The sequence below is a fragment of the Cheilinus undulatus genome, linkage group 15 (assembly GCF_018320785.1).
Source record: "Cheilinus undulatus linkage group 15, ASM1832078v1, whole genome shotgun sequence".
NCBI classification, from domain to species: domain Eukaryota; kingdom Metazoa; phylum Chordata; class Actinopteri; order Labriformes; family Labridae; genus Cheilinus; species Cheilinus undulatus.
The window spans coordinates 28,754,933-28,772,242 of NC_054879.1; the positions used below are offsets into that span (position 1 = coordinate 28,754,933).

The 17,310-nt window shown below is 40.5% G+C and overlaps 1 protein-coding gene across 6 annotated transcripts in view; it reads right to left on the reverse strand.

Moving 5' to 3' along the window:
• LOC121522281 (mitogen-activated protein kinase kinase kinase kinase 4-like) overlaps positions 1–17,310 on the reverse strand; it is a 149,266-nt gene that overhangs the window by 57,939 nt on the left and 74,017 nt on the right. For all 6 annotated transcript variants that reach the window (XM_041806472.1, XM_041806476.1, XM_041806475.1 and 3 more), the window contains exons 4-6: positions 4,756–4,881; positions 937–1,047; positions 721–811 (exon numbers count right to left, since the gene is read on the reverse strand). In XM_041806472.1, coding sequence (XP_041662406.1) covers positions 721–811; positions 937–1,047; positions 4,756–4,881 — 328 coding nt within the window. The remainder of the gene's footprint in view (positions 1–720; positions 812–936; positions 1,048–4,755; positions 4,882–17,310) is intronic.

A 17,310-nucleotide genomic window follows, 5' to 3' on the forward strand; every position in this document is an offset into this window, starting at 1 on the left:
ATTAACAGTTCAAAACACAACCTTTTAGATAGCATTTCTATGCACAGAAATCACTTCTTGCCCCCAAGGTGTTTTACAGTGGTGCTGTGGATCATTATCTGCAAAGAGCCTGTAATGAAAAGACAAAAATGTGCCATATTTTGTGCTGAGCTGAACGGTTTTCTCTGGAAATTTCCTGGTTATCTTGGGACAACTAACTCTGTTATCTTAAGTTATCTTAAGTTAGAGTAATAAATACATCAAAATCTTGAGAAACAGACCAAAATGCACCTCTTATCACCATAACCATAAGATAAAATGGATCATGCCAAAGTCTGTATTTTACCAGACTGCACTGCAGCTTGGCAGTTTCATGAAAGTTTCTATCTGCATGCTTTTGCAGCATGTTACAGACACATGAACTTAGGATGCAAAGGCTGCTTTATTCTTAGACTGTCATTTTTGTTGTCTGTTTTATGTGATTGCTATTTACTTCTGAAGTCAGAATAATTATGGGATCTTTTTGTGTCAAAATAACAGGAAGTTTATTGAACTTTAGCTCAACTAAATAAGAAGATATGTACAGCAGCTTTAACAGGGACTTTGTAAACTAAATGAGACAACTGTGCAACTCTGTGAAGCAAGACAAAACAACCCCGGTAATGAAAAATCTCTGCTTGGCCCCAGCTCTGTGCTGACTCAACTGCAGTATTTTTTTAGTGCACTGAAGTCGGCACATACCCAGTTTGACTTCAGCGTTTTCAGTCAGCAGCACATTTTGTCCCTTAATGTCACGATGGATGACGTGATGAGCGTGCAGGTGAGCTAATCCCTGCAGAGAGGAGAAACAGAATTAACAAAATATCACCATCCTCTTCATATATGAAACAAAAGCATATAACCCTTTCAGAGTTCATCTTTGTAGTATCTCAAAAGGAAACAGTCAAGGTTACAGACCCTGAGGATCTCTCTGGAGATGTAGGCGATCCAGTCCTCCTTCAGCGAGTTTCCTTTGGTGTTTTTCACCAGATCTGTGATGGAACCGGCTCCGCAGAACTCCATCACCAGCTGAGGAGAGAGAGAGAGAGCAGAAAGTGAGAAAACTGTGAACATAAAGGCATAGTTAACTAGGCTGTCTTCAAAGGTTATTAGCACATTCATGTTGTAGTATGACAGAGATAGTTGGTTTCTGTTAGATTCTCCTCTCTTGTTCCATCTTTCCATTTTTCCCTCTGTTGTTTTGATCTGGATGAAATGTGAAACCATCTGATGTCAGAATACTGCTGAGAGGTTGAAAGGCTGATGGAAAACCTCTTCTTTTTTGCAGGCACTGGAAACAGTAGGCCAATGGGAATGTGATCATATTTATGTGAAGACATGTACAAAAGAAAATCTACTGATTTTGCATTAGACCTGCATGAGGTAGCTGGCAACAGTTTGCTCTGATCAGTTGCTTAGGACGATATAATTCCTTTATTGTTTTCTGATCAATCATCTTTTAGTCAGAGCATCATGAAAAATGCTTCATTTCCCTTTGTGATGTTTTCAGAATTTGGTGCAGCAATATTCATTCCTAGGTGGAAAAATTTGCAGATAAAGAGAATAATAAAAGATTCAGTTATTCCAACGTAAGTGGGGGCTAGAAAACAAGGGCCCAAAAAAAACAGAGCCAAGGAAACAAGAGCCCCAAAAAACAAAGGCCAGGAATACCAGGGCTCAGAAAACCAAGGCCAAAGATACAAGGGACCAAAAAAACCCAGGCCCAGAAAAACCAGGGCCCAGAAATCCAGGACCAAAGGCAAAAGGGCCCAGAAAACACAGGGCAAGAAAACCAGGGCCCAGAAAATCCAAGGTCCAAAAAGCCAGGCCTCAAAATACCAGGGCCCCAAACAACAGGGTCCAAAAAAACTAGGGCACAAAACCGATTCTCCAACCCCTGGGCCACCCACAGCACATCCAGGGTCTCATGGCAACCCTACTTCCTGCTGTGATAGTAGCCTGGGTGTTGTTTACTCCTCACATCCACTCCTTACTCCACCCTTTAGGTGTGGACTTTGTTATTTTTTCAGGTGTGGACTTGGTTATTTTTTCTGCAGAATATTTTCTTATGCCCCTGGTAATATGCAAAGACATCCAGAGCATGACCAGGGTTGTGTAAGTCCTTCTCCCCACCTGATGTAGGGCCCTATGAATTCCATTTTATTTTTTCCAAATTGTTTTTTCCATTTTAATTTTTTGGAATTCCGTTTTTTAACCTTTCCACTAATTTTACCATAAAAAAGTGTCTTGTTTATAAAAATGAATCAAATGTTTACTAATTAAATAGAATAACCTTAAATTTATTGAAATAGGGCCACAGTTGGCCCAGAAGCCGCTGTTTGGGTAACCCTGATATAAAATAATTATAACCAGTGTAACAGTCAGATATTTCCAACATTTCAAGAAACATTCACATGTATAATCACATCCTAACTGATGTTGAGAATGGAAATGAAGAAATCCTTCTGTTCTCTCAAACACATAGTGATAGTAACTTAATAAGAAAGTAACATTAAAGTTAAATGGTTAAAAGTAAACCTGTCACCTAAACTTTTCTTTACTCTCTCAATATGTAACAGTGCATGTAGTCTGATGCTGCACTGTGTTCTACTCCTGACTGTAATGGTTCTCTTCTCATCTCTCTCCATCCTTGCTGTCTGTCCGTCTGCCTCATATCAGACCGCTACATCAATGCAGACACGTATTGGCTCATTAAGCAACCAAAGGGAACTACAGTATCTACAGGATAAATTATTAAGCTAACTGTTACTCGAATGTAACATCATTTAGACTGCGGGACTTCATAAAATCTCGAGTCCGTCCAACTTGATTTTGAGCCTCCGAGGGGTGAGCATTGGGCCTAGTGTATGGTGAGGCATACCGCTCAAGTGGTGTGGTGAGATAAAATAACTCGAAGCATGGATGAGTTTTCTTGAAGGTGCAAAAAAATGTCCCACGGTACTGCCCCGTATGGGGCTACATGATGTTCACTGGTGTTTCATGCAGCCATTTTGACATGCTGTTATTGTTTAGGAGGGGGTGGGGTGAGTGTTTGTGAGTGAAGGACAAGTTGTACCATGCTTCAGTGATCCTCCAGGAACATATTCCTCAGATATACATTCCTCTTTCTAAAAAAAGAGGACATATCTGACAGCTGCAAAAATCCAATAGTGGACATTCCTTGTTGTATGCATTCAATCATAGCAAAAGTTAATAGAGTAGCCTATTTTTTTGACAGGGTTATGTCCTTATACATGTTGTAAATAAAAACTTTGAAACTCACTACTGCCTAATTTTTACTATAAATGCTTATTAGTTCCAAATAGTGTTTATCAGTCCTGTGAATCACTAATAATCTGTTGAAATCAACCATGGAAAATCAATACTAATTGACCCCTAATTAATAATTTCTACTCTATGCACTCAGGGTGAATTTTTTATATTTTTTCATCTGAAATGTCTTTTTTATCTAAGTTATTTCATATTTTATGATAATTGTTATATTTCTTTTCAATGCGCTGTTTCCATAGTGCTTTGCATAAAAAAAGTAAAAATGACTACCAGAGGGCTTGTCAATACATTGAAACTGTGAGATTGTTTTTAAAAACTGCACTTTTTCACTTTTGTTTCAGAAAGGAACTTTAATGAGACCTTCTTGATTATACCATATCTGTTTTTTGCCTGGGGAGAAGACTGTGTACCCTTCCTGCCTCTGCAAGGAATATAAAATACGAAATAACAAGCAGCAGAACATTTTGATTCCTTTCAAACAAACCTGATATAAATCTGCTGTTTGTTTGCACAGAATCAACTACATGCAGTTAAACCTCTGCCTTAATTTTGCCTCTTCACCATCCATTAATATTTAAAATCACAAATCTCTTCCTGGATTGTGTTCTCAACATCAGCTCAAGGGCACACACTAAAAACTCCACAGCAGACGCTCTTGAGTCATGTTCGATTGCAGAAAATGACACATAAACACTCAGTCTCTCCTGACACAGCACAAAGAGCAGCCAGCGTGTAGCCACATTAGCAAGGTTATAAACGGGTCGTGGATGCAGCTGTAAAAACAAACACAGAGCCTTGTTGTGGGGTGAGAGGGAGACCTCTCCTCTCCAGGAAAGGACGAGCTGTGGGGTCATAAAACGAGGTGATGCTGTCTCCAATGAGCCGAGCAGAGCAGCTGTAAATCTGCTCTCCTCTCTCCTGTTTGTTTCTCATTTGACTTTGTTTATTATTCATTTCCTCTACAGAGGCGTGCTCGTATCTGCTGTGATTTGTTGTGTTTTTTTATTAGACTCCTCTTTCTTGTCCTGGTCCCCTGTCTCCACACATGACTGCAAGAATGGGCTGTAATGTTTGAGTAAATATATGTGTAGTATTAATGGTCTGCAGGCAATAGAGTGTGGAAACAGATAGGCAGAGTGTATGCATATCTATCAGAACCAATGTAGCTACATTATTGAATCTGCTGCTGCAGAGATTTTTGGTCGCTGATCTCTGATTTGTCTTTTATCAAGTCTTTCTCAACTGGTCTCTCCAGAAGACCCACCAACACCTCCTCTATGAGAAATCTTGTCCCCAATTCCTGCACTTTTTTAACCATTCAAATTTATTTACTAAAATGTATTGCAGTTTTGACCTTAGATAAAACAAAACAAAGATGTTACAGGGAATTCTGACTCAGGAAGCTTCATCTTTAAGAAGAAATCATATTTGTAGAAAGAGACTCACCCATAGCTGGTCGTCATGTCCTGGTGGACTTTTCTTAATGAAGGCTCCATAGTAGGTGGCGATGTTTCTATGATGGGAGTACTTCTTCAGCATGTTGATTTCCAGCTTGATTTCCTCCTCTTCATCCTAAATACAAAAGACAGAAAGAGAGAGAACCATCAGTGAGGACGTCACATGTTTAGAGATGAAGAGCAAGTAATTATGGGAACTACAGGAGAAGATCAGAACAAAGAGTTTAAGTCTGTTTGCTTTTGGTCAGGTTGTTAGAGCTGGAGACAAAAGATGGATGAAAAATAGCTCCAGGACTCTCTGACAGGTTAATAATAGTAATCTGGGACAGGACGATAGTAGAGGTAGATAAAATACATTCACTTTTTGTCCCTTTTTTCTGTCTGATCTGGTTCAGCTAACACCAAGCCACGGTAAGAGAGTCACAGAAATGATGTATGGGCTGTTGTTTGCATAAGAGGTGGGCAAGTAAGCTCCAATATAAGGTCATGATTGAAGAAGTATTGTAAATGCAAAATATGGACGCAGTAAAGTGCAGCCACTTGGTATCCAAATGCTCAGAATGCAAAACATAAACCAGGTGTATGAGAGAAAAGCCAAAGCAGTCTAATAAAGGGATATCAGCCCAAACAAACATGTTCTACAGCCTGTATGATAACAGAAGGGAACAAATCACCACCTCCCTTTCTCTCACATTCAGGATATTAGAGCACAGACAGACACATAACCAGAACAAGCGATTATCTCTTCATCACAGTAGCTTCACAGACTGTGTGACATTTATTTGCAAGTGATTTGCATCAGACGGGTCCATTCATCTGATCTTACAGGCCGACCGGAGCAGACATAACATGACATTTTCACTGTTATTATGGCCGTTTGATAAACCAGGAGCATGAAAGATGGCTATAGACTGAGCGCTGCAGAAAAACACCATGAATGAGAAACCCAGAGGAACTGAGAGGAAAACACTTTGGCTTTCTGTTTTGAAGACTCTGGCCTTTACGTTTTTTCTAGTCCAAGTTTAGGAGCTTCTTATTTACAATCACTGCAGGGTTGTCGCACCTTGGCTCTACATGAAAACTTTTGTTGAAAATATTCTGAATTTATTCTAAATACTGCTGTATTTCTTTATTGTAACAATGCTTCTTGGCATAAATCTTATACCATTGGAAAGCCTGTTTATTTCCCTTTTTACATGGTGCCACATTTGTAAGGAACATGCATTTGTGGGATGAGCAGCAGAGCTGAGTTATGTGGGTTGTGCCCATGAAAAATTTGCCATGTCTTCTCTGGCAAACAAATTATTCCATCTTTGACTCTTTTTGGGTGTCGTGTGGTGGATTGGATGATTGAAGTCTGAAGAAACAAGACACATTGGCAATTTAACAGTTTATTTATTTAACTAACAGGAGCCTCAGTAGCGTGTAGAACCATACACAGCAACAACAGCCTGGCACCTCCTCCTCATGCTGGTCACCAGCCTGGTCATACACTGCTGTGGGATGGCATCCCATTTTTTAACCTGCATTTTCTGTAAGTCAGCCAATACTGTTGTGTAGGTCACTCTGGGATAAACAGCACACCCAAGCTGGACCCACAAGTGTTCAATGGGGTCAGGACTGCTGGCAGGCCTTTCCATCCTCTCCACTCCCAAATTCTGGAGGTGGACTCTGATAAAGGTGAGCGTTGTCATCTTGGAGGATAGAGTTTTACCCCAGACTGCAGAGATATGGGATTGCCACTGGTTGCAGAAACTTATCTCGATATCTCTGCATTGAGATTGCCTCCAATGATGACATGCCGCCCCACACCACCACACTGCCTCCACCAAAAGACGTTTCTCTGTCAGTGTAGGGTCTGTAGGGTTCCTGTAACAAATATTGTCCACTTCTGATAAAACTTACTAATCTCTTTACTGGCTGTCATTGTTTACGGGCTGCAGTTGCTTCAACTAAGCTACCCCCATAGCTACAGCCTCTTTCTCCCCAAATGGCTCTGATTGGGCCACTGATTCTCCTACAGGGAACAAGCATTTCAGATGGATCTGCCTGATGTTAGACATGCAGTCTGGTCAGTCCATTGGCTTTGCAAGGTCAACAGGTGGTTTGTCATGTTTCTCTTTATTTCCTGTTCCATGTTTGCCTCCTAAAACAGAGAAAAACTAAACTGTAAAGGCACCAGTGGTTAATTTGAATTCCACGTAAAGAGGGCAAGTGAGGCTGCAGTCAAATCTGACCAGTGGCTCCTCATCCACTCTCACCATTTTTTCTGTCTCTGTCCACCATCCTATCTCTCTAATGGAGTCATAAACTGTTGTTAACAACATAGAACAGCAAAACAGAATAAGCTCCAAGTGTAGGAGTTAAATGAGAAACTCTGTGATGAGGAAAAATATAACACTGTCCCATGCAATGATGATGATACAGATAGTTACGTAAGACTGTTAAGAACAGTAGTCAAAGTGTAGCAAAATGATGTAAAACCATAGGACAAGTTATATGAGTTACATAACTGAGTGGTTTGTGGAGTTGAGTAGTAATGCAACTTTAATATGGATGTCTTTACTTTGGTGAGTCTGTGCTGCAGAAACATGGTTCAACCTTTATATTTATCGCTGTAGGGAGCTACCTCATTCTGTCAGCTGTCACAACATGTCTTTTCTTTTATTGTAACAGGATACGATTGGTGTTAAATGTTACTTTCAGCAGACTTCACGTCTTATCGAGCCGTGCAGCTGCAGAAGCAACAGATGACAGGCAGCCGACGACTCTGCTGACATTTCTGAGTTCAGTCCAGAGCTTAAAGGGCAATTCAGCCAAACAACGGCATTTAGAGATAAAAAGAAGTCACCTGCTTTAAAAACACACAACCTGCAGCTTAGTTTCACTATCTCTCACCTGCAGAGCCCCTAATACACCTGAACTTATCAACATTCATTTAAAAAGCAGACATTTTCACGCTGTCAGTCATATAAGGAGTGGTTTAAAATGAACAAAACTCTTCAATTTTCTACCTGTGTTCTACTTTTTGCAGTTTTTGTGCTTGAAGTTGTTGTTGCTGCAATAACAGTGAAGTTTTCTCAAAGTAAACAGGAATTATAACCCTGGGAATAAGCTGTTTTTTCACCACAATATGGAGAATTTTCCTCTCATTTATTTACTTTAATCAGTTAAGCTGGATTTCTGGCTGTCTATAAAGACGATGAGGTCAGTTGATCAGTCAGTCGGTCGGCCAATCCCTTGAGTCAGCCGACCATTTGGTTACCGCTCCAGTCCGTCATTTAAGCAGGCAGCAAGCCAACGTGTGAGTCAGAGAGCCAGCAAAGCAGAGCTCCAGTCCTTCTGTTAATCCACTCATCAGCAGCAGCAGCAGCAGCAGCAGACCAGCAGGTAAGCCAGACGACCCGTCAGTCAACCAGGAAGTCGGTCAGCTATATATCTAAATGAAAATCAGGTGAAAATAACAGCAGGACTGTGTAGGAGCTTATAGGAATCTAAAACATGTACAGAACGTCAGCAGAGAGAAAATAGTCCTTTCTTTGGTCAACAGAACATCCCATTGCCCACAAACTGCCAGTCATGTGAGAGTTTTTAGAATAATTACAGACAAGACAGACAAGAGGAGGAGAAACACGGAAGGAAGGAACCATCTTTCACAATATTCAACTCATTATACAAATAAAGATTAAAAACAGCAAAAGAAGAGGAAGAAGAACAATCCTCCTTAGTACAGGAGAGGCAAAGATTGTTTAGAGATGACATTCATCCCCCCAAAAATTGGGATGAACTGATGCATCAGTTTAGTATTGATATCACACAACAGCCAAAAGTAAAGCGTGAACAGATATCAGTTTTCAATAGTTTGTTTGTGTCCAGTCAACCTAACGCTGACACCTAGCTCACCAAACCACTGAATAAAATAAGAGATTTTTTATTAGGCAGACTAAATCACTTGTCAGGCTAACTCTGGTCTGTTTACATGGTCAATCATGAGAGAAAATATTGGAAAAGTGGGAGACTTACAACCTGACACCCAAGACACTCTTTTTATAAAACCATTGCATGGATATATTTCACATTCAGTTGGGAAACCTCCCATAAGTGTTTGGGAAAGCCAGGACTTCTCAAAAAACTCTCAGAAGGTGATTGGATGAGTGTTTTAACTGCCACATTGATTACAGGCCAATCAGAGTGACAAGACGAAATGAGTGTAGTAGGCACGTGCAGATCTGTTAGTAACTTGAGCTCGACATACAGGCGGGCACTGCCTTAGTATAGGAATGGTGGAGCTTCTTGGTGGATAAAACTCATGGCAAGCTCGGTAAGGAGAGTGCAAAAAACATCTTCTCTTCAAAGAACAGCTTTCAGTGTGGCTTTTTGCTTTTTATAATAAAGAAATGTGGGCCAGTTTCGATACAACTTTCACTATACTTTGACTACATCCAAGCTAAATGCTACATTGGCTGCAGCCATTGCTATGGGCTTCCAGTACTACTAAACTGCATCTGTAACTACCGCTCTGTCTCCTCAAATGATTGGACAGGTCCAGTCTGGTCAGGTGTCACTACTAAGCTGAGATAAATCAATGATAAATGTGGTATCGCTGACAAATCCTTCACAATAAAAGTCTGTAGTTGTCCAAGAGGCAGATGACACAATTCCAAAATATGCTGCAAGTTTATGATATGCTTTTATTTTGAAGGACATGTATCATTATTTTTCCATCATGATTTTTGTTCCATCTTAAAACCAAACTACCCCTTTGTCATTAGAAAATATTTGGTTATGATTTAAGAATTTTGGTTGCAGTTTGTCATCAGGGGGTGACGAGTCTTGATGCTAGACCAGTTGAGAACCACTGCTTTATACAACACAATCTCTTTGGCTGGGTGTCACATGAGTACTAGACAATCAACACTTGAGCCTGGGTGCCACTGATACAGTGAGTGTATGGAATTACTTTGCGTTTTCTTGCTTCTACTGTGCAGCTCTGTGCTGTTTCTTGTGCTGATAGAGCTAGGGCTACATTTTTAATTTTCCTTCATTTTTTGATCATGAATTTTTAATTTTGCCACAATAAGACAATTTTTTACATCATAAAAAAATGCACATGGGTTCCAAATGTTGATAATTAGCCTCATAAATTACTAATTGTCGCTATCGACACTTAAAAAACAACATCTGACTACTCCTAGCACTTTCATACATGCAAGGCTAAGTCAGACAAAGCCCTGCACCCCATGACATTTTTGGCTCTCTTCCTTGAAAGCCTTGACCCCAGGCTGGGAACCAATGGTCTATGACTAGCTAAATTAACCAGCTTTGCCCATGCAGTGTCACACCTTGGTTTAATCTCCCCGCAGATCACTTGAATTGCAAAAAAAGAAAATGAGATTGTGTCAGGTTTTCTTCTGGAGTTCTTGGTATCATGTTTTTTTCTTTTTTTTTTCAGTGCCCAACAGTCTCATATAGCGAGGGCGACCATCCATACAGTCAGCTCAGACGTCAGCCTCCAGTCTGTCAGAGCCTCATTCAGATTCAGCAGAGAAAACAGACACAGAGACACACAGACCGATGTGTATGTGAGAAAGATGAAGAGGAGGGGAGAAGGAGACCTGGATGTCAGGACACAGCTGCTTCGACAAGGAGACACTGACATCACCGTCTCTCTCTGCTGTATTTTGACAAAGTCTTTTCTCTCCTTCCTATCCTGTCACCTGTAATGACTTTATCCCCACGGTCATGAATCTCATCAGAAATACACCGCAGCATCTTGATTTTCCCCCTGAACTTTGTTTTCACAGTCGGTCGCTCAAAACAAGGCGTCTTGAAGCTGCTCATTATCATTCCTGGTCATGAGATGGTGGGGAGACTCGACAGCAGCCATATTGCTGCTAAAGTACGACAGAGCAAGGAGAGCTTACAGGACTGTGAACCCCCCTGAGGAGCAGCCACAAAATGAAAGCATGGTGGAAAACAGAAGCTAAGGCGGAGAAAAGTCAGGGGGAGATGGACATGTGTTTGACAGGAAACCAGGAACCCTGAGAGACTCATTTCTAGACATATTTATGACACTGGTGGGGTTTCTTTATAGAAGAACAGGCCTCATGTATGGAACCTACTCTGTATTATTATACACAGAGATGCACCAGTTGTGAAAAACTGTAAGAATCTGTGTGAGTGGGGGTGGGAGGGCAAAGCCTAGAATTAGGTATAAGATCAGATGGAAGGTCCATCAAGTCTTAAGTATTTAAACTTAATGGCAGCATTAGAGAACTGCAGCAATGATTATATGTTAATCAGTACAGATATTGTGTTTATATAACAGATTTCATTAAACGCTATATTCCATATGCAAAGAGCACGCCTTCGCATTAGGGCCTCTCTGTCCCAGTCTGTCCCTGGCTCATTTTAATAATGTTCATCATCCACCTTGAGAGAGATGCATGTGATATTGAGATTTATTTTCAGTACATTTTTGCATCATTTAATTGCATAAAATTGTACATTTCCTCCCTGGTGGGATCTATTGAACAATCATTTATTTACTTAAAAATGGCCTGAAATTTGCTCAGGCTTCATTAACACAACAGTGGTCCAGTTATTCTGCACACACAGGGAGTTGTTCATTTACTGTACTTTTCATAACTTGTTTGAAATTTTCCACACTGAAATGGAGAAGAAATTTCAGAGAAGGCCAACAAAGCCTAAGAGAAGAAACATGGAGGCATGCTGGACATCTGAGTCAGTCCTGCAGGACCAGCTTTCACAGCTGATGGAAGAAAATGCTTTCCTCCATGAACAACTTCAGGAAAGTCAGCATTTACATCACCACAACAGCTGTGTAAACTCATCTCTGCAGAGGGAAAATGCAGAGCTGAAGTCTTAGTTGAAGATGGCTCGCTCAGACCTTTCCCGAGCTAAAGACAGAGCTGCTGTTTTAGAGCATAAAATTCAGTCTGGAGAAACGGACACCCAGGAGCTGATTCTGCAGCTGCAGACGGCTCATGAGGATCTAGAAAGACAGACAGCAAAGCTCCAGTCCCAGGAAGAAACTTGGGAAGCCGATCCAGAACAGGCTGAAAAGATTAACAATTTAAAAATGGGCATCAAAGACCTGAGTGTGAGGCTGCATCAGGAAGCAGTCAAGCTAAAGAGATAGAAAATATCAACCTTCACCTGCAAATCGTCCAGCTGGATCTCCTTAATCAGGCCCTAACTTTGAAGTCTCCAGCAAAGGTGAAAGCTCCAAGTGTATATCAGTGGGTCAGAAACCACCAGGACCAAGAGCAGCAAACTAATGAGCTGGAGTCCAAGGAGGAGCTAGAACAGGCAAGGACCTCTTTTGTGGTCCAGCTCGATCAGCTACAGCAAGAAAGCACAACGCTAAAAGCTGCACAAAGGAAAGCGGAGGAGAAGCTTGAAGAACAGCAGAGACTGTGGCAGGAGGAGAGATGCTCCCTCCATGACGCTCTGCAGATGCTCCACAAACGCCACGAGGAGAAGAAGAACGAGTGGGTAGCAAAAGAGAGAAAGATGACCCGAAGGATGGAGGAGCTGAAGACAAAGATAGAGGAAATGCAGGGGGAGAAGGCTCGAAAGAAGAGAAGCTGGTTTAAAAGGCTGTTCACATGCTCCAGTTCTTAATGAAACCAGCTCTCAACTGCACCAATCCAAAAACAATGTGTTGGTGTGAGGATGAATAATGTCAGAGAGCTTCAGCAACACAAAGTTTAGAGAACAACTCAGTTAGACGTGTTCCTATTCTGGCTTTCTTCAGGGTTATCCTGATTAAGGCCCCAAGCCTTTTCCACTTGCTGCCTCCATCAGGATGACCCTGTTGAAAGCTGCAAGCTTGAAAGGCCTCAGTCTTAAAAACGTGTTTTAGGCTGTGACTTTCATCAGGGTTATCCTGATGAAAGTCACAAGCAGAAACACATCGGTTTAGAAAAATGCATTTTGGCTTGTGGCCTTAGTTGGGAAGACCCTGATGGAGGCCTAAACCTGAAATGGTCTAAAAGTTGTTCTCTAAACTACAAGTGTTGCTGGAGCTTCTTATTTCCTTCAAATCAACAAGAAGATTCAGACCTGACTGTTGTCTTGTTTCAAATCTGTTGAGCCTACAGGTATTTCTTTAGTCAATAAAGGTTTGTTTGATGGATCCCCCCCAGGGAGGATGTTCAATCTTCTGCGATAAAATGGTGACAAAATGATTGAAAATAAATCTAAATACTGCATGCATACTGTATGTCCTCAACAGAGTTAATTTTGGCAGTTATTTTTAATTTCTGTCTTAATTTTAGTCTTTAAATGAAATGCATTTTAGTTTTAATCACATTTTAGTCATTTTAATCCTCAGTAGTTTCAGTCCCTACTTTTAGTCAACAAAAACTCAAAATATTTTAGTCTAGTTTTAGTCCAAAAAAAGTCCTCACATTTTAGAATCTAACCCTAACCTGGTAAATAAAACAGCCCCACTGATGCTGTCTCCAGTAGGTAAAACCCAGAAGTGCCTCAAAAAACCTCACTTCAAAACCACCAAACTATCCCTTTAATTGTTTTACTCATGGCAATATTTGGGATATTGCCAAACTGACGTTGGCTGTCAAGGTTTTCTTTCCAAACTGTCAAGAGTCAGACTGCTCTTTGCACCCAAAAAATCTGCATGTTAAAACATAAATAAATGACTGTATAAATCTTTCACTGATACATTGTTGCTTCATATCAAGATATAAAGGTATATGTCAAAACAGTTCAACTTTTTAAAACTGCCATGTGTTCTACCAGAACTGTACATCATATTTAATTCAGTTCATCTAATTGAGATATTTCCTTCTGAATAAACCTTCTGAGGGACACTGCAGCTTCCTCAACCCTCAGCTAATCTGTTCAGGAAACGCAGACTTTATTCCTCGAAGACAAACGTGCCATTGCTCGCCTTCAACACCTTCCCACTTTTCACTTTCACACCTCCTGAGTGGACGTGGAGCGGCGTGAGGAGGGTGGAGGAGGTGGGAGGTGAGACACAGAGAGTCAACTGGCTCGTACTGTGACTGGTTTGTTTTGGGCTCAAAACTCAGAGAGAAATAACAGGTGAGAGAATCTGGTGAGAAAAGCTTTTCAATCCCCAGGAGAGCAGCAGAGAAGAGATAAAGATGCTGGCTGTGGAGTTTTTCACTAATCAAGATCGATCTTTTTTTACCCGATTGAATCCCCCTGGATTACATCCAGTACACAGCAGCAGAGACTGAACGCAGAGCTGCAGCACCTACGTTTCTCTCTCCTTCTACTTCTCTCCTTTTCGTACAGCAATGACGATGACTTCACTGTCTGCATCATTCACAGTCTGAGGTGGCGACTGAAAGAAAGATGGCGAGGGACAGACATGAGAGAAATACGAGGAAAACAAGGAGAAAACAGAGGTAGAAATCTGGATCATTGTGACAAACAGAGAATATAATGCAGGAAAGGATGACTGGACAAAGGAGAAATGAGGAGTATGGGATTGAGGTGGAAAGAACAGTCAGCGAGACGTGATAGACCCTCCCATAATCCCACTGCACTTCAGCTGAACCCTTACACAGGAGAGAAAAAAACTCTCTCTGCTGATTTGTTCTCTTTATCTCTGCTAGCACGCTCTCCACGTTTAAGTATCACACCCTCGATTCCTGCAGCTCAGTCCTGTTCTCTCTCCACCCCCATAAAACACAGTATTGGCACTTAACATAATTAAAAGATTAATAATGAGACAACACTGATATACTACTGAGGATAGCATCCCCAAAACAACCAAACTTTTCATCTCCCTGAGAAAGACACACAAAATAGACCCAAAACTTTATGCTAATGGGTGTTGGTGATACTCAGTGCCATCCCGTGTACAAAGCCCTTGGTGGCCTCAGGTATGACTCCAACTATCAGCCATTCATAGTAAGTTTTCTCCTAACTCAACTCTGTTTCTGACTTAAACCACTGTCCAGTCTGCTCAGAAAAGACCTAAGAAACCCAAAATACTCAAAGGACAAAAAAATACATCTCTTCTCTAATTTTTTCCACATTTTTATTGCATGCTCTTTTTTCATCAGTTTCCAATGTTTTCACTCATCAGTTCACCTTAAACTTTATCATCTAAAAGCACTTAACTGCTATAGATGCAACTGCTTTTATTTCAGCACGTGCATAATGTGCAACTACCAAATTGTCACTCGAATGCTGGCAGCCACATTGAGCATTCAGATTCATGCTACTATGGATACATTGCTTTTGAACAAATTTTATTGTAATCAACAGGCCAGTGGTTCCCAACCTTTTTCCTTTGGGTCCTCCTACTCATATCTAAGAAAAGCTAGCCCCTGCTCTTTGCCATGTTTTAACATCTGATCATGATAATGAACAAATGTGTTTGTTATAAGACTTCCTCTACATTTCCATTGTCTCATTCATACCTCATTCAGTCTACAGTCCACTTATTTCACACCTACACAGCTTTCCCTCTGTGCTGTGTTCAGTCTGCATACCCACAAACTGTTGGTCACAGCGGAGCTGATTCACACGTACCCAAAATCCAAACAAAGCGATGTGCTGACCTGAGCATTAAACGACCTGATTGGTTGATTCAGCTTTTGTTGAGTCAGAGTGCAAACACAGGAAAAACATCTCCAACAGAGCCATGACAGAAAGACAAATATATTACAGTTAACCTAAAACCAGACAGAGTTTGTACTTACTGTTCTTTAAAGGTTGAATTGTTTAATTTTTAAATCTAACAAACAGTCACCAGCCCAAAATATACATACAAAATCATACAGTACAATAACAGTTTTATTTCTCTGATAGATTCAAAGCTCAATGCATCTCACTGTATGATGTCCTACTACACATATCTGACTCATGATGTATACATAGCTGGTGTTAAAAATTGATATTTCAGTGAGTAAAAGAATTTTCAAGCATTTCTGACATTAATGAGAGGAAGATTAATGGAGGTCAAATGGCTAAAGAAGAAGAGGGCTTGATAATGTCAGACAGCAGTAAAAGGCAGTTTGATAAGGAAGTGTCATAAGAAATGAAAGTGAACCCGAATTTCAGTGAATATAAACATTTATAGCATGGTAAGGCGGTATTATGCACTGGAAAATGGAAATAAAATTGTATGTAGGCTGCTGAGGGTTATACTCATGTATAACCTCTCAACCAAAATGATAAGTAACCACATCAAGCATGACGTTACTGTAAATCCTCAAATAAATGCCAGGGCCATTAGTTACAAAAGTAATGAGGGCACCAGGTCTTTACAACTAAATGGTAAAATAAAATATAAATATTATCTTTTATTTTCTTGTAGGCTAGTGAGGATTTGAAGCAAACCACATGAAGACAAAACGGTATGCATTTACAGATTTGCTCACTCTGGGACCCCGTTTCTAAAAGTAGCATTTACAGCCTCCCAAAATGCTGTTTCCATGTGGATGAAACACCAATAAGACAAAAACTTTTGCGTATACTCCTGAATTTGGCTCTGTGTGGACAGGGCCTTAGAGTAGTCAATGAAACACAGTGTAACTGTGCTCTTAGCCAGACATGAAAACAGTCACCTGGATATATCACCACTAAGTCTATCATATTAAATTACATTGCAGCAGTCATATTGCAGATATCGTATCACATCTTCTAGTACTTTTTTACATCATGTTGTATTGTATCTAATGTGTGATATTGTTCCGTATTGGATTTTATCATAAGTTACCCTGTAATACCCATCCCTATCCCCTGCAAATGCCCTTTATGTCCTGCATGAAACAGCACGTTGTAGCCGTGAGATATCATATGTTGTAGCTCGTCTTTTGCAAAACTCAGACCTGATGGAGTGTAAACAGTAATCAAACATAATCAACACACAAAAACGAGTACATCTGTCAGATAGCAAACTTTTTATACAATTTAATTCTCATCTAAACTCAAACAGTTCTTTACTGTAGTTTATTTTAATGGAAGTGTCCATATAGAAGTTCACACATTTAATCAGCACATTTAATGTGAGAATGCTGCAGTTTTGGTAATACCATGGGACTCTCACATCAGTACTAGTTAATATGATTTAAGTCAAATCATATAGTTAAGTCCCTCATGCTGTATTCTCTCTATCTCTCTCCTGATGTAGAACAGGAAGTGAAATGTGGGTCAGAGCACATATGCTTAGACATGCACAAGGAGCAGAGAGTGAACATGAACCCACATAAACACACACTTAGCTGCACACAGGAAAGGAGATGTATAGCTGTGTTGTTATGAATCTGTGACACGTGAGTTTATGAAAGCCTCCGTGGTTTCCCCTCATGGCTTTCACGCACGAGTAAATGATACTCTGGATCCATGTGTGCGTGCATGAAAATCTCAGGCTTCTCCAGAGCAAACAACTTCCTCTGCTTGACTGTGCTTCTTGGCGACGATCCAGACAAACTCAGAGTGTTTAATTTAGTCTGAAAAGGAGGAAAAGGACCTCTGTAAACACTTAAAAAAATTAACTGTAATATGCCCTACATGG